Source organism: Falco rusticolus, chromosome 1 (assembly GCF_015220075.1).
Source record: "Falco rusticolus isolate bFalRus1 chromosome 1, bFalRus1.pri, whole genome shotgun sequence".
Taxonomy (NCBI): Eukaryota; Metazoa; Chordata; class Aves; order Falconiformes; family Falconidae; genus Falco; species Falco rusticolus.
This window is the reverse complement of record NC_051187.1, coordinates 62,622,418-62,643,257: the sequence shown is the minus strand read 5'-3', so window position 1 is coordinate 62,643,257 and position 20,840 is coordinate 62,622,418. Positions and strand designations below refer to the sequence as shown.

Here is a 20,840-nt window from a genome sequence, read left to right as displayed (position 1 = left end):
GGCAGTCAGAAAGTCCATATGCAATTGCTATATATGTTAGGGAAAGTGTATCCAGATCCTCTATCTGTGTGCAATAGGGAGATGTGAGACACTTTTAAGACCTTCCTCTTCCCCTCACAGGTTTCTCCATCCGGCTAGTTTAAGGAGCAATGCAGCAAAAGTAGGTGATCTCCCCTCTGCTCCCCCTTCTCTGAGGTTGAACTGAAAACATGGATTCCTTAGAAGGCTTTTGATTGAGAAAGAAAACGTGAAAACAGAGAGAAAGTCTGTCAGAGTTGGATCAGTTTGCCCAAAAAGCTCTGGTTTTCGGCTGACAGCATTTTAGCACTCAGAGGGGAGTTGTCAAAATCTCTCTACAGGCAGTCATGTCCTTCATGCTGAGACATACCTTGTATTATCTCAAAAACAAAGAAGAAAAAAAAAAGAATTAAAAAAAAGAAAGAAGATGAGGTGGCTTAGATTACTGTTCTATTAGGTCATGGAGAAAATACCCACCCTGGTTTAATTTCTTTATCAAATAACATAGTGTCAGTCTCATTTACTGCTTGATCACTCGCTTTGGGATGGAGCCTGCCCCCTCTTGCAGGGACTCTGCACCATAGCTGAAGCTTGGCAGCAAGCTGGAAGCAGAGCCAGGCAGACTGTGCTGCCTGTCTCAAGGCTCCCATTGCAGATCAAAAGAAGTGATTAATGAAGTTAGGGTGCCCTGACCCTCTCAGAAAACAAATTACTCATCTCTTTGCACTTCCTTAATGAGAGCAGTTGATAAAAATACCTGTAACAAAGAAGACTGCTTTAATGCTTTGTTGTCTGGCAGTCCTTTCTGGGCTGCAGCGGCAGTGAGGAATAGTCACAGAAGCCCATGGAAGATAGGAGTTAAGGTTTGGGTGGTACGTGGTTGTGTGGCTATGGAAGGTTCATTAAGCTGGACAAAAGGAGCCAGAGAATCAGGCCCGTGCTCTGGAATTGTCTCCTGGAGGCTTGCAATCACGAATTCCTGGAGTGGAGGTGAGGTCTCACCTGCTTGGGAGGTGGTGAAGAGGTGGTGCAGAGGGGGAGTTGCAGCAGAGGTATAGGCACTACCAGGAACGTACGACATGGAGTTGGAGACCATGATATGCATGCAGAGACATACAGGCTGGAAAATAAAGGCAGAATTGGAGGGGATGTTTGCTATAGGCTGTCACAAATGAAGGAAAGCAAATGTGACAAATTCTTGGACCACATCTCACGATATTTCAAACCGCAAGACACTTCAATTACCATCTCTGGGCTGGTGACTCACAGATCTACCTGTCTGCTTCAGACATATCTCCTACCACGTAATCCAGCATCTCAGCTGATTTCTCTGGCAACCCCACCACTTTTGTATGCCTTTCCACTGAAATTTAAGCTCAGCATGGCAAGAGCTAATGCCCAGTTTCTTCTTTTCCCTGACTGCTCCCCTTTCTGCACGCACAAGGGCAGTGCAAGTAATAGAAAGACAGGGCTGTGTCCCAAACTGCCTGCAAGGAGTGAGCGTGCTGTAACGTATTTGACTTTGATTAAACCCCTGACCTGGAGTTGTGAGATGTAATTCTCTAAATTATGTTGGCAGGTGAATTACAAGCTGTCTGAAAGGTGGTGAAGAAAGGTTGCAATTGGTGGGAGTCTCCCTGGGGCAAGGAGACAGTCAGGTGTGGGGTTGGAGGGGATGTCCAGATACAATGCCACTACTGTTCCCAGGTGCAGTTTTATGTTACGGTTCAACTGATGGCTGTCCCCATCCCACCCCTGACTCTTTTATTCTTATCCTTTGCATCAGATCTGGCACTGCTGCTACGGCAGCCTGAATTGATTCTGCTCATTGAGCCAGTGGAAAACTACTAATTATTGTTTTCGGTGGGTCGTTTTCCATCAGATCAGCTGTAACTCGCTCTGCACTTGCATTAATTGCCAGATCTGCTGCAAGGGAGGTGATGGAAATGTCTGGCTGTGTCCCAGGGGAGGGAAGACCGCTGTGAAATGGTTAGCTATAACATGAAGCTGCACCCTTGGCTGTCAGTGCCCAGCTAAAGAGAGATGGGGAACACAAGAAATGTGGATGGTAGCGAGAGCATAGCAGCAAAGGGCAGACCCTAAAGGAGCGCAGGCAGGGGAAGAAATAAGACAGAAACATCTCAGGCAGGGAGGCAGCAGGATTCCCCCACCCCCACCCCCCCAAGAAAGTGAAAACAACAATTAAATCTTTTGATGGTGAGATCTGCTGCTCAGCATCTGAGGGGGAACAGTGGCCAGCCCCAAGGAGGTAACTTTCAAAACAGTGTAAGGAACAATTAGGAACAATTTTGCCTCTGCAGGAGATGGACTGGATGGCTTTGGCTAGGTTTCCCCCAAAAAGCTCTTCTTAACTTCTCCATCCCAAGTCTTTTCAGCCTCCTGTTTAGGTAGAACAGGCTGGGCTTGTTGGAAAACATCCTGTTTGACTTCTGGGACAAGAGCAGAGTAAGAAGAGTAGGAGCTGGCACAGTACTCTTCATATCAGATAAAAACTTCGAGAGGTGGCCAAGAAAACCAAAACCTCCCTGGGCTTTGCTGTATTCGGTGTTGCTGAACCCACTGGGTGGTTTGTAATTACCAATATTTGTTATCTGCCCCAGGGCTCTGATGAAGGCATTGCTCCAAATCCCTTGGTCGCCTCTGCACCAAAATCCCTCTCCTCCTCCTCCCTGTGTTCTAGTGCAGGTGACTGGTAAATTGTATTTCATAGCACAGCAAGAACAGCTAGGAGGGGAAGAATAATATGATGTGTCAGGTTTCTTTTTTATAAAGTTGCCAGGCAAGCTTTCGGGAAGCAAAGCTCAAAAAACATGCAGCCCTGCAGGTCAGCTCCCTGCATCAGGCACTGGGGAAAGCCAGACCTTGATACAACTTTCCTCCATGTGCTGCTGTATGATGGGGGGGGGGGGGGGGGGGGATAGAAGGTCTTTAACATTGTTTAATTATAATGATGTGTGAAATATTTCCCTTTTTTTTTGGTTTTGTTTCTGTTGGTTTTCCACCCTGCCCTTTATACTAGGCTCTCATACTGCAGACGTGCACTGGAGGATGCAAAGCATCACTGGAGCCGAGGTGCTGCTAAATTAAATGTTTTAAGTCCTTAACAGAGGGGTGAGGTTCATCTAAACACAAAACACAAATTACAATGTTTGCACAGCAAAACAAGGAATCTCTGTGGCTTGAAGCTTCTTCACCTCTGACTTCAGCTGGGATAGGAGTTTCTGAGTCCTAAACACTCCTTTGAAAATATGCAGCTGCCACTAGTGAAAAGACTCCAATTGCTTCAGCTGCTATAATACTCAGGCAGTTTTTAACCCATTCATTTGGCATTATTTTCGGCATTATTTTTGCCTGTAGTTCAAACCTAGCCTCTGCCCTCCCAGGTAATGGCTGTCACATGAGGGACAGTTTGATCATCAAAAAAAGGCCATTTTGATTTCCTTCCTCTCATAGTTAAGGGTGGTGGTTGTTGCAACAGATTCAAAGCAGGAACAGTACGTTCTTGGAAAAGAGTAGTCCATTTTATCACGCTTTCTGCTCACACAAGCATGCTGCCAGGCACTGCTTTTAGATTTGCATTTATTCTAAAACACGAGGTGCATGTGTGACAGGGACTGGGCCAAACATCTGCCCAGCGAGCTTTCTTCCTTGAGTCCAAGGTTTTCTTCGTGTTTGGCAGCCCCCATGGCTGAGCCTGCAGGTTGCTGTGGTGGGTGCTGGGAACTCAGCCACAGCTTGGGACAGGGAGGTGAGGTGACCTCTTGCTTCTCATCTTCAAATTGGTTCCTTCTGAGTTTTCCTGTTTACCCCTCTCATTGGAAGGCAGAGAAGCAAAATGCATGTATCAAAGCAGGTTTTTACTTAACAAAAAAGTGCACTCCTGCATCTCCTACACTCAGACTTTAAATAACCTGTAAGATAAGATACGTGAGTACACAATATTGGTGTTTGAAAGAGCTAATATATACATTTTATGACAGCTTCAAAAGCAGTTAATAGCTAATCAACATATAGATTTGCAATATTATAAGTTTGCTCCTGTCAAGAACAGTATGGGAGAGCAAACATTTACTTGCTATGCTGGTACTTTGCACAGGAGCCCTCTCCTTGACGTGGATCGTAGGCTCTCTGTCGATGTCCATTGAGGCTGCTGGGTTCAGTAATCTCCATTTTCAGAAGGCAGCCATGACCAGGAGCCAGCAGTCCCTCTGCATGCTGCCACACTTATAGGTACCGCACTTCTCCTGATGCAGTTGCTTTAAGCATGCAGTGATTCCTGGTATGAAATACAAAAGGCAAAATGGCAAGAGAACAGAGATAATGTAGTCAGAGAGCATCCTTTGGAAAAGAGGGTTTTCTTGTATTCAGAGGCATGTGTGGCTCTGAGGGAAGGACAGGGAAATAACCCTGTGAGGGAGAGAAGAGGGAGCAGATGAGTTACTGCTACCCTAAGGAGTTAAAAGGGCAATGAAAGATGAAAGAGAGATACACAGATGAAAGAGACATACTCCATAGAAGTCCATGAATAAATGAAGCAGTGGACAGAATCAGTGCTAACACTGACATGTCTGAGGTAGTGAATGGCTTTGTAAAAGCTTTATTTAAAAAGAAAGCTTTTAATGCAAAATGGAAAAGGGTGTGCAGTGAGGAAATCATGTTTTGTAAAGTTAGTTGTTGATGAAAGGCAGAAAAAAAGGCTGCTGCGTGAAGTCTGAATATATACCACGTAATAGTTCTGAATGAAATTTGTTTAATGGCATGTCAAAAGAGTTTGTTAGCAAATCTACGAGCTTTTTATTTTCTATTTCTGTATGTTTTTTATATGCCTACACATCATGGAGTTCAAAAAGACTCATAAGTGGAGAAAAAGGACAAGAACAAAATGTCCTAATTTTGGAAATTAAAAGAGGATGAGAGGGATGATCCTGGAAATTGCAATCTGACAAAGTGGAGTGTAGTTTTCAGATAGATAATAAATCAGATTTTTGAAAAAATTCCGTTAACAGTTAGAGGATTACAGAAACGTGGCCAAAAAGTAATGTATTTTTTTTTACAGATCAGATCATCACAGACAAACTGGACTGCTTTTGAAAATGGAGTTTTTCAGTTACATAAAAAAAAAGGCCACAGCATGCAAAGGATATTTTATCTGATATTAGTAAAAATGGCAGTGTTTTCCAAGACTTTTCCTTAGGATATGTATTCAGCATACCTAATCTGTTCCCTTCCCATTGTTATAAAAAAAAAATACATGAAGAACTGAAATCAAAGTCTCAGGAATTGATGTGCAGTTTCATGTTTATAATTAACTTATCTTGTTAGTGATCCAAGCTACTAGGCAAACAGAATGAGGGATTAAGTCCATGGAGACGGCTGCATTCAGAGGTGCTGACAAGGGGCGTAGGAGAGGCAGTGCATGGGAGCACCTGGTCATCAGAGGTACCAGCACAAAATTAAACTAAGTCCTCTGCATGAAATGCTGGCTAGGCTATCTGAGAATGATCCAGGAACTGATGAGCCCGTGGAAGACAAAAACATACCGAAAAAGGCTGGAAAACAAGTGGAAAACTGAGCAAGAGATGCAGTCTGACATAGCACCAAAAAAATGTGTTGCAGTGATCGTGTCTGGATGAGGACAGTAAGGAAAGAGGACTCTCACCCCTTGAGTCAAATAGTTCTAAGCATGTTTGTTTAAAAAAATATGTATCTCGGTGGCTTGTCATTGCTGCTGCCGCAGCTGGGTCAGGCATGGGGGCAAACTGCAATTTAGGTGCATGACTGTCCGTGCCCACCACAGTACCGTGGGCACTGAGCAACAGTAACAAAGGGTGAGGACCAGCCATTCTGGTGATTTTTGTTCTCTTCATGACATTGTTGGTACCAGAGCTTTAGGAGACAAGTGTCAGGTGTTTAGGAGGTGTCTCATCAGATGCTTTAAAAAGGATTATTTTTAGTCTACTAAATGTTGGTGGTGTTTCTCTTTGCTTTTGGTGGTTTGAATCTTCCAGGCTTGCATTTCTATTCAGGTTTTCTCTGTAAAAGTACACAGTAAAATTTCAGCGAGAAAATGAGCAAATGCTGGGCAGAAATGTTTCTCACATGTATACATGATGGTAAGAGCTGTGGTCTAGGAAATCAAATGTTATGGGCACTGGATACTTGGCATAGAGTTAGGAGGGAGATCTGCCCTGTTAGATGCTGCAGACAGTGGGTAAGCTTCCAAAAAGGATCTGGGGAAAGTGGGTTTAATAGATAAAGAGACAAGACTGCTTTGTTGCTACTTTCCTTGGTTAGTCTGTGCATTCGCAGATTTTTTTCTGTACTTTTATATCCTGGCATCTGTAGATGACTAAATCACTTAGGGGCAGATTTTTGAAGATGTGTGGATGTTTATATTCTGTCTATGAGCATCCAGATCCCTTAAAAAAAATAATCCCTTAGGCTAAGCTTTTACATTTCCTTGAGTCTTCACAAAACATTATCATTGTTCTTCTAAGTTACTGGCTTTTTAAAATGTGTTGCATCTCTCATGTGTCAGGCCTGAAAATAATGGCCAGCCAGATACTTCTTCTAATCCGCAAACATCTCCCCTGTTTTCTCTACTCAAGGAAAGCCGTGTCACCAGGTAGACTTTCAAGGTCATATCTGTATTTTGCTCCTGAAACCGGTGCTACCAGTGCTTCTTTTTCCATTGCCACAGCATGTGCATATGTCCTGGCTATTACAGATTGCAGATGCTGTATGTCTGTCTTCATTGAGAGGGGCAACGTGAGCAGAAGACATGGAGTTTGTAGCTACCTGTGTCCGATTTGCTGTTTGCCCTGCCTCATCTGAGGCGCTTTTGACATTTATGCAGTGTTGGCCAGACCTGAATCCTTGTGGTATGATACAAAAAAAGTGGACAAGGACTGACCCTCGGTTGTCTTTTAGCCCTAGCCCTTGTTGCCTGTTGCTACCATTCACGGGGAGCCACGGCCACTGGCCATGTCGGTGGCCAGACCTTGCCAGCAAGAGCAATAAGGAAATGGAGTCCAGCCTTAGCGATTAGATACGAAATTGGCAACTTCGTCGCATGTTACTTTCGTGATTGCATTTGATTGCTGTTTACTTTTTTAACTGGGAGATGGCTGCAGAGACACCAGATGGTTATAGTCAGGATGGGATTTGGAGAAGGCCATGCAAGTTGTTGTCATACAAGGCATGCTCAACTTTCCACCAGCAACAGACACCTTAACCTTTGGTATTTTGTTATTTTGTTGGAAGCTGACTTTCCACACACACCCCCTTTTTTTAAAAAAAAAAAAACAACAAAAAAACTAAAACCTGAACCACTTATTTAAAGAGGTGCAGTTATTTTTGGAGTGTCCTGCAAAATCCAGGAAGGACCTGACACCTGCCGTTTCCTCTCCTATAGACATGGGCACCAGGCCAGTAATGTGGGTAGCTCTTCAGGTCAAGAAGCAGTCAATCAAATAGGCTGATGCGGGTAGAAATGAAAGCTTGACAGCTGGAGAGATGGTCATGCAGGCAAGGGGAGGCCATGTCCCACCTCCTGGTGCAGCACAGTTGTCAGCCCAGGCCCAACATACAGAAAAAACAGCTGAAGGACTGGGCAGTTTGGAGAGGGTGGTGTTGAATGTTTCTGCCATCTCTTTTTTCACTAAAGGCTTTCACATTCCCCTGTTCAAGTGTTTTTCTGCAGTAGCTGGAACTGGAGAGGCAAGATTGGAGTTAGTGATTCCTAGAGCTGGGGCCTGAAGTAACCAAAATGCAAATAAAAGGGACTGGGAGTTGGCAACACTTGGCAAAACTTGTCCTGTCAATCTTTGTGACTGACTTGAGCTGCACCAGTGATGTCAGCCTCAAAATCTTGCACAGGTCCATTGGGTAAAATTCTGGGGTTTAATGGAATCAGTGGCAAATGTTGTAACAACATTAAAGCCAGAAGAACCATTTCTCTGAGCCTCTCATTTGGCCTCCTGACTCAGTTGTCTCCATGTGCTTGTGTACCAGTCCCATTGTTAGGGTTTGCTTCAGGCACCCCACACCTTACCTCTCTATCCTCAACCCTCTGAGACGTCCCCGTTGCCAGTAATGGTAAAACCAAAGAAAAAATGGGATTCTGTTGATTAACAAGAAGGTTTACAAGGTATCTTGATCGTGAATGTGTAATTTGGGACACAGATGGTAGCGGAGAGCCTTTGTTCCCCATACAGGAGGACTGTGATGAGTCTGAAGAGCAACTAAGCTGGCATTCATGCCCAGAAAATGAAGCAGAATAATTGTTTCCGATGTTTTTTTCTGAAGAGAGTATTAAACCCCAAAATTTTATTTATGAGCATTGCAAGAAGGGTAAAGTCCAACTGAAGTCAAGTTTGATTTTTAGTTTAAGTAGTGTGTTTTACATCAGCAGCAAGTAGATAAAAGCTTTCTGCAACTTGTTTCATTTATCACAAGAGAGCATTTGATGTTACAGCTTCCTCCATATTAGGTAAAAGCTTTTATAAAACATTCATAAACTTTCATAGCTATTACTGAATTGTAATGAATGTCTAAACAAACTCACAAATGTTTTGTAGTCTTTTTATATAGTGTGCATGTATCTTCTTTACCCCAGCCTAGCCCTTTAAGCCTGCAGATTCATTCTTTCTTGTATTTGAAATCACTTGGTCCCAAGAAAACCACGTAAAAAAAACCCTAAAAAAATCAAAACAAACCCATAAGCTAGCAGTGGGCAAGAAAAGGCACCAGCCTCCTGGGATGCATTAGGCAGAACATTGCCAGCAGGTTGAGGGCGGTGGTCTTGCCCCTCTGCTCATCACTGGTGAGATGTATCTGGGTGTTGGGGTTCAGGGCTGGGCTACCCAGTACAAGAGAGACAAAGGCGTACTGGAGCTAGTCCAGAAAAGGGCCACAATTATGATTAAGCGACTGAAACGTCTCTGTGTGGGGAGAGGCTGAGAGAGCTGGGACTGTGCAGCCTGGACCAGATGTGATCCACGAGCTCTTACTGATGTATATAAGTACCTGGTTGGGGGGAATAAAGAAGATGGACCCACACCCTTAGAGGCATTCGGTGACAGGACAGGAGGCACGAACTGAAATACAGGAAATTAGTTAAACATAAAAAAAGGTGGGTTTTTTCCTGTGATGGTTGCCAAGCACTGGTACAGATTGCCCAGAGAGGTTGTGGAGTCTCCATCCTTGGAGATACTAAAAATCATACTGGATGCTTGCCGTGGCTTTTGTGGCCTTTGGGCTGAACTAGGTGATTTCCAGGGCTCCCTGCCAACCTCAGTTATTTTGTGTTTCAGTGGTATCTTTGATGCAGCAAATGGGGAGCCTGTCCTATGGTTGTAAGGACACTGATCCCGCATATTGAGCAGAGCAGTTGGAGTGAGAGCAGACCATCTGCCTGGTTCTGCTGCAGAACCAAGCAGCTATGAAATGATGACTTGTGCTCACTAATGACATCAATAGATTTTTAACATGTAAATGAGAAGGGGAAAGCAGGGTAACTCATTATTAGTTATGGGTTTGCCTGAAGCTGATTTCCCATGTTAAAGCACTTAAAAGCAAATATAGAATTCATGGTGTGGTGGTAGATTTTAAATGTGAATAATGTCCAGTTGTTGTAATGGCTAATAATGCAAATTATCTGAGTCAGCCTCAGAGTAAAGCGGTAAATATATCCTGCCCATTCAAGACAGACTTTTTTTTCCCCCCCTCCCCTTTCCATTAATATTTTATCCCCCCTTGAAGAGATGCTTTCAACATATTATGTGTATACCAGCATACTGCATTTATGGTATTCCTGGATGTCATTACAAAGAAGCTTAAAGACTGTACCACTGCTCCGCTGCCTGTGAAGCTAGCTTGGAAATTACTTGGAGCAACAACAGCAAGTGTCAACAGGGAGCCATATTAATTATTTGGAATGTGTCTCATAAGAGGAATCAACTGCTTTTATTGCAGCACAAATATTACTTGAAACAGGAAGGTTACTCTAACTGTTATTGTAATCTATGTGTCATTAACTTTCCATGTTTAGAGAAAGAGATTAACAACCCTGTAAATTGTTACAGTAAATAGATGAATTATAACAGCATGTTTTTATTATAAATAGAAGTTTCTTGATATGCTTACCTCCAAATTACTGGAGAAGATTTGAGTCTTTAGCAACTGGGAAAAGCTGCATGGTGGTGTTGGGAACCAAAAAGCTCCTACTCAGGTGTAAGCAATGCTGAGTTCCACAAACTGCTATCTGCTCTTCTGCAGGTGGGGAAAACAGATGCAGTTGTACTTCATACCATGCTTCCTTTAAAAACTACTGTGACCGAGAAATGCTTGCTTCCCTTTTAGAGTGAAAATAACAGATTAAATGTGCTTGTGTGAAATCAGTTGTCTTCTGTGGCATGTGGCCTTCTGAGAGAATATTTTCTAAAATATATGTGGTAAAGCAGGTGTAACTAAAGTTCAGCATAATACCCATGCATGCATGGGAAAAGCAAAAGAAATGGGAGTGTTTTCAACTCTTTATCAGGTGTCTCCACAAAATGGAAGTTCATTGCGAAAAATACACAGTAGAACAAAATACTTTAAATCTATTTTGAATCCAGTGCCCTAAAAATGCTGTATGTTTAATGATAGCCCTGATAGATCTCTGCAGGAAATAGTGGAACTAAACCACTTATTTGTCCACAGGGCAGGCTCACCATGGGCAGGTTTCCTACATTGCCCCACCGATCCACCTCGATTCGGATCTGGAGAGACCACCATCCAAGGGTGAGTTAGCAATGCAGTTTACTTCTGCAAGGACAGGTATACCTTAGGTCCTGCCCTTTGCCATCCTCCTTTTCTTCCTAATGGCAGCACACAGGCATAGGGGGCTTGTGACAGGCTGCAAAAAGGCAAATTTCAGCTGCCCATCAGGTGAGTAAAGGTACAGTTGTGGTTGTGTGGTGGTTCAGGCTGGGATTCAATCTGCGTTGCCATTGCTCAAGGGTTTTTCTAGAGTCTGTGAGGACACATTCACTCTAGAGGACGATTCACATTTTAGGTGGGCTGATTGCCCTCAGGAGCAATGCTAGTGGCTGATACAGATGGAGTCACTCTACAATAGCCCTGCTAAGATAGGTTCCTCTCTTGAATGGTGCGAATAAGGTGATATGAATGTGAGCCCTTGATTTCTCTGCCCTTTGGAGGATCGTCCCCTGGCTGTGTTGTGATGAACCCGCAGTGTTTGGCTGCATGGCCTGGGGAAATAGGCTTGGTCCCAGAGCAAGCATCTGTGGTGGTGCAGTCTTCTTACACACCTCTCTTTGCTCCTTTTAATTAGGTTGTCAATATTCAGGTAGGATATCAAAATGACCACCTTGTCCTTCTTGGAATGGATAACAGCAAAGTTAAAATCAGACAGGTAGATGGAGGGATTTCTTGGTCAGCTCCAGAAATGTGTGTGAACATCAAACACAGGGGACATTGTGGAAGAAGAGAAGGGGAGGAAGAAGACAGCCAAAGCATGTTAGCAGGGAGATAAACTGTACCTTAGGTTTGGGGTTTTTGCTTCTCCTACTCTCCAAAGGCAGAAGGGGTACAGGATTGACCTTTGTAGTGTTTGTCACCATTCTGCCCCAACACTGTAAGACTGTGAGTATGTGTGTGCACAAAAGTGCTTCTCTGTATGCTCACAGTTGAAAAAATGCAGCATGTTAATGCACAGTTAATCTGGATAGGCACACTGTTGTTATGCAATAGGAAGAAAGCTGTCTTCTAAATCTCACTTCGTTACCTATCTCTAATATTTGGGGAGACAGAAGAACATTTGTGTCAGTGAATTGCAGCTGCAAACTCTGTTCCTCAAAATGGCTCAAGAACTTTGTAGGATAAATGAAAGCATACTGTTAAAAGCGATACGCTCTTGGCATGAAAGGCTTCCTTAGTGTTGAGTGTGCTTTTCCACGAGCATCCATGAGGCTAGATCTGTAACTTGATCAAGTAAACATTTGCTGGGTTTTTTTTTTCCTTTGTAAGCATGAATGTATGGTTTTTTAGCTGGTGCACTAACAAAAAAAAAAAAATAAATTAAGGAACTGACTCTTGCTGCACAGAAGCAGCCTCAGAACTATTACTCCTTGGTGGTTCCTCTTGCATCTCTGCAAGATGGAACCGTGTGCTGGGTGGTGGAGCCTGGGTATAAGGATGCTGGATTCACAGCCCTGTCTCCAAATCTGGTCTTCTGAGTCAGGCTGGTCACGTAAAATCTCTTGGTGGTCCACAACCTCTGCTCAGCTTTGTGTGAACGACCCTGAGATTTGACACATGCATTTGAGGTCGTCAGCTTCTTCTAAGCCACTTGAAAACATCCAGTTCTGTGATAAAATTTACTACCTTGCTTTTTTAGCAGAGCACTCCAGTAAGCAGAGACAGTTATGACTTCCAGGACCTTCTTGCTCAACTCTGTCTTTGATGTGGGGTGTGATGATTCAGAGCTTATTCAGAGTAGGTCCGTGTAAATTCCTTGCTGTGGGTTCTGGTGCAGCCTATGGAAGACTCAAGGACACTGGAACAGCAGCAGCCAAATAAGCTGCACTTTGCTTTCTCCAAGATAAAAGAGCTCAAGACTAACAAATATCTTCAGTGATCTGCTGTTCATGAGGGCATAGCTACCTCTGCAAGATGAATGGCACTGCCACCAGGAGCAGGACAAAGCAGGTCAGGCAGAACAGTTGAAGAGAAGGTAAAATGGAGTCTATCCAAGATAAACTGTTACATTAACTGCTTCCACTGAGGCCTTCACCCCGCAGTTGAGAGATCTTAAAGAAAGGGCTGCTCAGGGTGGAAGGACTTGATGTTATTCCTGCCACGCACTGGTAAAAGGACTCAAATCCCCTTGTGTAACTTAGTAAGAGAGGGCCAGGGAGGCAGCCAGCTCTGTAGGCATCAGTCTATTAGCTGGTGACTAGGGGTATTAAAAACGTAGTAATCGGTACTGTCCCCTGGAGGAAGAGCAAGGTTTTCCTCTGGCCCTGGGATCTGGGACGTGTAGCTCTACTTATGTGTCCACTGCCTTGTTTCCAGCCTCAGTGCCCCAAATCCATTACAGTGGTGCAATAATAATGATTGATTTTTTTTTTTTTTTTTTCTTCTTTCCCCTAAGCATGTGAGGATTATGAAGTGGTTTTGTTTGGCTGCATTTTCTGACACGTTAGGACATACTCTGGTCACATTACAAGCTTCATCCCATCACCACAAGAGCTGTTTTAAACAAGGGACGCAAAAACACCTCTGTCTTGAAGCTCTTGTTGGTTCATCACATTTCCAGTAGCTGGAAGTCTAAAAAAGGAGCAGCATTATGACAGTCGTCATGAACTACTAATGCTTTTGGTTGTTGCTTTGATGCTCTTAATTTCCCTTCTGTATTCCTGCTTGCACCAGGCTGAACACCAGGTGCAGGTCAATGCTGCATTTAGAGTGGCAAAAAGAAGGAGCCACTGTACAATTTTAATTGTAATAAATGGAAATGGAGCCAGGGTAGAGATATAAAAGCATCTTTCCTTCCCGCATTATTAAAACAACAGTACAGCTTTAGTGCTCCTGTGGGTCTGTGCAGTTGCAATTCTCAGCTGGCAGGTTTGCTTGTAACTGCCTCTTCCTTCTCCTTTTTAAAAATTCTATCACTGGTGATATTTACGTACATTGTTTATGGATGCAGGACATTTTTACCTGCCTTTCAGAGTCCTGATGCTAGTAGTGAATAGAGTATAAGCTCCAGTAGTTTAGTAGTACATTAGTGTCATCGTGCATTACAGGGTAATTACTCTGAGCCACTGCTCTGCATAGTAACTCAGTAATGACACCTTAAATCACTTAATAGAAATAAGGCCCTGAATCAGCATTTTTTTATCAAGACGATTCTTATTCCCCACCCCCTTTTTAATTGGAGGGTATTTTAAAATTATTTCTGTATACGAAGTACCGTTAACCATTACTTTTACACCTCTTCTCAGTCTAATGATCCAGACGTGATTACATGGTTTTTATCCAACTGTTTACACCATCCATATGCAAAATAATTCCAGGGGTAGCCGAGACCTCAGGTTGTGTTCTTATAGACTGAAGATTAAACCTGTGCTTAAAAATGTATCACTGGTTACTGACAGTAGCAAGGAGCTTCACAGGTGAGGGTGATGCTGATAGCCTGGCTTAGAAAGGGATTTTATGGAATTACCCTATATAGCAATAAACTAAATTTAGTGTTTGGACTCAAATTCTGCCAGGTGCTAAAACACAGCAAATAAGTGAATTAAGCTCACCAAATCCACACACTAAAACTATTTATAAAGTTTATAGAAACAGATTTTAACGTATCTGTGGAATCACATTAAACATGAAATACATGCCTGGCGTTTAAAGCTAGGCAGTCTGAGGAGCTCTCATCCCCTGCTAAGATAGCGTTTCGCAAAGGTTTCCTTCAGAGTTGGATCTCAGGGAGCAGTTGTCTTGGAGATTGATATGCTTGAAGTCAGTGCATTTTCAAAACATGAATTGATAAGCAAAACCATGTCTTGGTCCCCAGTTCTAGAAATAAATAGCAAATAAAGGAGTGATGGGAGATTCTCGCCCTTCTGTGCAGATTTCTGTAGCCAAGGAGGTTGTTCTGGCCCCCGTTAAGGCACTGTGGTTTCTTGTTTGCTTGTAAACCTCAGTTGTGAGGTTCAGCCTCTGTAGATGCAGAATCTCTCCCTGCCCCTTGGGCTGCGTGTCGGGGAGACAGCCAGAGGTTTTGCTGTTTTTTCCCCCCTTTGTTCTCCAGCTCAGTGGCATGTCCCTTTGTGCTTTCTTCTTTCAAAAGTTGGATTCATTATGACATTTTTCTCCCTCTTCACATTTGCAACATCTGAGGGAGAACCATTCCTAAACATCAGAAGCATTGTGAAATCTTATTTAGAAAAAATAGAGCAGGTTTTTGGATGCACGTCTTCTTGGTCCTTTTTTTTTTTTTTCTTTTTCCTCTCACAAAGGTCCCAGACAGGGTCGATGGCTTTGCAGATGATGTGGGAGGATCTGACAGCTGGGCTCCTTGCACAGCCCTGGTCCTCCTTCCCAGGTCCAGAGAAAGGGGAGCACTGAGCAGCGAGGCCTAATGGCACTCCCTGCCTTAATTCAAGCTGACACACGGAGTCGTGCATCCCACGCTTGCCAGGCCTTGAGACACCAGCTCTCTTGCCTCTCCTCCCCCGGGTCCAGTGCTGAGAGAGAGGTGCTGTTCAGCAGTCCCTGCTCTGAGCTGGTGGTGGCCAGCCACCTCCTGTTTCCAGGCTTTTTCTTCTTCTACTTAAGTCCCCTTGGGAAAGCCATTTCCTCGGGTTGAGAGTCCTTTACAGTGTCCCTCTGATGCTGTTTGAGGTCACGCTTTTGCTCATCGTGTTCTTTCCCTTTAGAGTTAGTTACAGCTACATGTTTCCATCTTCTTAAGGCGATACTGTTTTCCTGCCATCTTTCAGGCAGGAGAGTCCAGGGGAGAGGCTAATTCAATGCCTTTGAGCCAAGAGAGACCACGCACTGGGTGCTGGTTGGGGTCCCTCACACTCAGGACCCTTATATCCTTTTTCCCTATGCAATGCCGGGGTGCTATATGGTGTCCTGCTCTTCCTTGGTTATGTATGTACAGGGGTTTCTTCCTTGCTTTTACTCAGACTTTTCTCCAAGTTTAACTGCTCTTAGGGCTTCTCTGTGACTGCCTGAGCCTGCTGAAGGCTCTACGTCCCTCCAGCACGGGATGTGAAGGCTCAGTGCAGTAAGCCAGCAACACAGATGCAACATTTTCACATCCCATGTGACTTTTCAGGCAAGCAGTTTATGAGACATGCAGATAATTGGTGTTGTGTCGGTTGGATGGGAGATGACTGTTCACCATACCTGCACAGTCAATGGAAAGGTTTCGCAATAACTACAAGCTTCATAGGTACTATGAATTTCAGCTGCCTTGTTTTGAAAAGGTCTGTACAGATTTTTTTGTTGGGTTGCTTTGCTGTTTCTTTTTCATTTGAACTCTGCCTTTTGTCGTGGTGGGCAAGCTCATTTAAAGCCTGTGGCTGGAGATGAATCTTCAGACAGCTTAGTGTGATGACAAGGGTGGATTTTGGCCAGTGGTGGATGAGTACACAGGAATACATTGCCAGGTATGGAGCTCATTTGGGCTGTGAAGACACTCAAGGGGTGAGCTCTGATACAAGGATGCGATGCTTTTCTGTCTTATCCAGAGCTGTCTGGAAATTCTGTCGTTGTGGCTCAGATCTGCACCAAAATGTCCACCTTGAACAACACTGATTTCCCTGAAGCAGGCAGCTGATTGGAACATGGGCTACGCTCTGTATTTATTAATTCCTCATTAGGTATCATGGGTGGTGATAACTATATCAACTGTAATAGCCAGAGGTCCTGGAAATCTTGCAGCCAGCCTGCAGTCATCCTGTTTGCTTGTCATTACTGACAAGGTCCTGCTTTATGTCCTGTTAGTTAGAAAGAGTTAATTGCATGCCGTTTGCCATTTTCTTTTTTACTATGGTGTTGAACTGTTGCTCTTATTTCTTTGGAATGTGTGTTTTCATTGCAAAGGGGCACCTTGGGGCATTGCTGTTTATTTATAAGATAACAGCATTCGCTCTAGGAGAAAGACGGAGCTAACAAAGTCTCTCAAGGAGGAGTGCTAAATCCTGTATACTGGTGGGAACTGTTCAAAGTATTTACACTTAAAAACAGTTAAAGATTGGGGGGGGTGGGGGGGGTGGGGAGAGACAGTCTGAGTGATGTTTAAACACCTTTTCCATTATTCCTAGTCATCTAAAAAAAAGAAAAAAGAAAAAGCACTTTTTAAGTAGCTTTTTTTATCAGCTAGCTGCTTCCTTGTAAAGGGTTTTTGCTATGGATATCAGCATGAGCTGTGATTCAGAGGTGCCTTGAAATGTTATTCTTTGTAGGCTGTTTGAAGCTACCATATGACCTGATAAGCTCAAAATGGACATAGACATCCACCCAGGAGATTCTTTTGACAGTGGGTTTCATTTTTTGATGTGCTGAGTTGTGCCACTTGCCATCAGCAGTGGAAGTTTTCACCCACCTGACAGTGGCAACAGCTGGAAAGCAGGGTCAGCTACGGCAGTGCACCCTCAAGCATCACTAATCTAAAGTGAATGTCCTATTACTGGCTTGAAAAACAGTGGCTGAACCATTTCAACGTGGAAAAAAAGAGCACAGTGCTGCATATAGCATGAGACCTTTCTCAAGCTTTTTTCTTTTTGCCTTTTCTGCCAGACTAATTTTTGGCTACACTTCTCTTTCTGAAATATTTATAGGGCAAATAACTGTTTTAAATGAGCAGATGGGGGGAGACATAAGACAAGCTGTTAAATTAATAAACATGTGTGGTGCTTTATCAGTAAGGGAGCCCATTCTGGCATTTTTTCTGGATGATTTGTATGGCCTATCACCATTGCACCTGGTGCAGGGACAAGAAATGGGCACTTAATAACCAAACAATGTGCAAACTCCTTCTATTATAACTTCATTATGTCAGATATAATCGTCTATAACTAGATGTCAAATACATAATTTATGTCCAGTTTCCCTGTGGAATAGTGGCCATGTGAATGAATGGTCCCATTAATGGGAAGGAGCTTTTACTGTAACTTTTCCCCTCCTGGTACATGGTCCATTTTGTCATCTGGTATTAATTCTGAATCATTTCAGGGCTACAGAAAAATGCCTGTTATATTTATATTTGTAACGGTAGAAGATGGCAAATAAATCATATCAGAGATCAAATTTCAAGTCCAATGATTTCCTAAGCCATATGGGTGTTTAAAAGAGAATAGGATTGGTCTGCAGTGCTTTGATTTAAAGGCATAACTGGCCTTCATTTTACCCCTCCAGAGACATTAAAAGGGTGTATGATATGAGGTTGCACTTCCTACGGGAGCCCTTTGCCACAGCTGAAGAGCTTACCCACTAGAAAGTCTTTATTTGCCACTGCAGCCATGCTGCTTGCATCCTTTGCTGCAGTTTTCGTCTTGTCTCGTGTTATGTTACATGGTGCCTATTTATAGAAGTGCTCTATCAGATATGTGATGCAGTGTGTCATCATCACCTGAAAGGATGGAGCATAGGACAACGATGTTTTTCTAGAGGAGTCCTTCAGAAACATGTATGTGTATTAGAGTGGGACACAGGATCCCAGTTGTTCTGTGCAGGGTCTGTGAATATTCATAAATAGGTACAAATTCAAAGGATCAGGTTGGCGTGGGTCCCTCTATAAAATGCCTTATATACATTTTTATGATTTTTCTTTATATATATATATGGCCTTGTTTTGGGGTTAAAAACCTGGTGGAGCGCAACTCAATACTTTGAATCTGGGAACGACGGTTTATTAGTAATATAGCTAGGAAGCCGTCTCTGATATAGCATTATTGGTATATTATTGATATGTTGTTACTTAATGAGAAAACATGCTTTATTCCACTGCAGCTACAGAGGTAATATTTTTTTTTTATTCTTTCCCAAGTATAAATCTGGATGAAAAATTATCCAGCGAACACCATTTATAATAGTAGATGACTTTTTAGTGTCTGATAGAGTTTCCCATTGCCAGTACAAAATTATTTTAAGACTGGATAATGAATGATATGTTTACCTAACAAAATATTGATGTTTCCTAGGCTTGTGACTTGGAATTCTGAGTGTCATATATGCTAAAATGTTTGCAGTGGTTGAATATCATGTTACATCTATAGCATCTTCTCTTGGAAAGGATTTTCTTCATTCTTTTCATTTTCTGTGGTTGTTATTTTCCACTGTGTGTATGATGTATTTAAAGAAAGCAGATCACCCTTACAAAAGAAATTTTTTAAGATGTAAGCTCTGGTTTAAGACAAGTTAGAAAAAAACAACTGATAAGACTTGGGCTGTTCAGCGGTATAGTCTTGTCTGCCTTCCAATAAAATGTAGAAGTATCTTACTAGTCACTGAGCAAGTGTAGCATGCTCTTGTAAAGTTCTTCAGACTCAAGCAGTGCATCTCTAGAAAGGCAAGCAGCCGATTTCCCATACAAGTGAATCATGTCAGGCTCAGACATACTGCTGTTCACAGCACTGAGTCAAAGAGTTTTGTGTGCATTTGATGGCTCTTCAGCTGTGCAGTGGGATTTTCTGTAGGTAAGCAGGTTTTTTTACAGCACTTGGCTCTTGGAATAATCTTGGGCTGAGACAGAAATTGTTGGAAACAAGAGATTTCTGAAAAACTTGGGTTTAGAGCCTTCTTTGGCCCTTGAATTTCCATAAAGTGGATTGTTGAATTTTGGTTCTTCCTCTTGTGTGTTTGTTGCAGAGGAACCCTAGTAATGTGATATAGTCCATTCAGAGGGAAATTTATGATCATCAATTGGGTACCTCATTCTTGAAAGGCACTTTTGGAAATTCCAGCCTTAATAAATGCATACCAAATACTGATTTACAGATAAACATTATGGAGCCCTGTTGCTAACATTGTAACTTGGCTCCCTTATAAGAGGCCTCATCATTTAAGTCTTTCAGCCAAGTAAATTTGGCTTGATAACTGCAATACTTGCTCAGAAGACAAGGACTGCTATCCTCTAGCACCAGTTGGTTTGTTGTTGACTTCAGGTTGGCTCACTGTAGTTCATTCTTCTTGAAAACTCTGAAGCAGCAGTATTTAAAAGACCTTGATTTCCTTTGAGAAGAGATTATTAAGATTGGTTAAATGTAATTATAAGGATTAGAGGGCCAGCATGCATTATGGTGCAACAGCCATGGAGCTGTTGGTCAAAGGGCATTCAGGGATAGAGAGAACCAGGTAGACTTGGGGCAAGGAGAAGACATTGCCCTTAACCAGCTAAGGATGCTGTTCTTTTGCAGATACGGTATATGGGGAGCCTTATGGAGGGCTCTAGACTGAGTGTGTGGAATTATAGCAAGTTATATCCCTTGTTTCACTGCAGCTGTTTTTTGGAGAAAATTGCTTGTCTTTCTTCATTAAAAAATGACCACAGTTATGGGTGCTCTCATGGCGGTCTCCCCTTTAGATTTTCTCTAAGTTCTGTTTTCACCTTTATTTCATTATGAGCGCTGCTTTGCACAGAAGTGTGTGTTTGTGTGTGTGCATGTCTGTATTATGCCCACAAATTTAGTAGTAACATGCAGCAAAATAATACTGTTACTGAGGAAACAATTACATTTCATTTTCTGGAATAAAAGGGAATGTGTGCATGTAAATCTTCTTCTAAATAATCTGTGTTGGAGAGCCAAAAGAAGATGAGATTTCTAAATTCATGAAGGCCCTTCACAGTGGAATCCTGTGTGCCGCTGAAGTGTAACAAGCTTATTTATATTTTATTGTGCTTCTAGATCAAGCTGCATTATTATGGGCTGCATTCCCCTGACACTATAGCTGTTGCTAAGGAAGAGGTACATTATGTTAATATTTTGTGATCATAACTATGCAAGCTGGGTTCTATACATTGAAGAAGTTAAGGGGGGGGGGGCGGGGAGGAGGGCAAGGAGTGATGTTAATGCACCATTTTGATTAGAGCCTCTGCAGATTGTCGTTCACATTGAGAGGCAAAAAGTAAGCTTGAATTTGAGAAGAATTCACACAGAAAATGGGAGAAAACCAAACAATTGAAAGAATTTGTTCACTGAACTTTAAAATTGCTTAGCAGTAGGGAACTGGAATGAGTGCTGCTAAGAGGGAATATGGCAGAAGCAAACTGAATGCTTTTACCA

General features: G+C 42.8%; 1 protein-coding gene across 1 annotated transcript in view; it reads left to right on the top strand.

Annotated features, from left to right (window-relative positions):
• The window catches only part of ADGRL3 (adhesion G protein-coupled receptor L3), a 186,694-nt gene that overhangs the window by 32,524 nt on the left and 133,330 nt on the right, over positions 1 to 20,840 (top strand). The window contains exon 5 of the mRNA XM_037393353.1: positions 10,744 to 10,824. Within this exon, the coding sequence (XP_037249250.1) occupies positions 10,744 to 10,824 (81 nt within the window). The remainder of the gene's footprint in view (positions 1 to 10,743; positions 10,825 to 20,840) is intronic.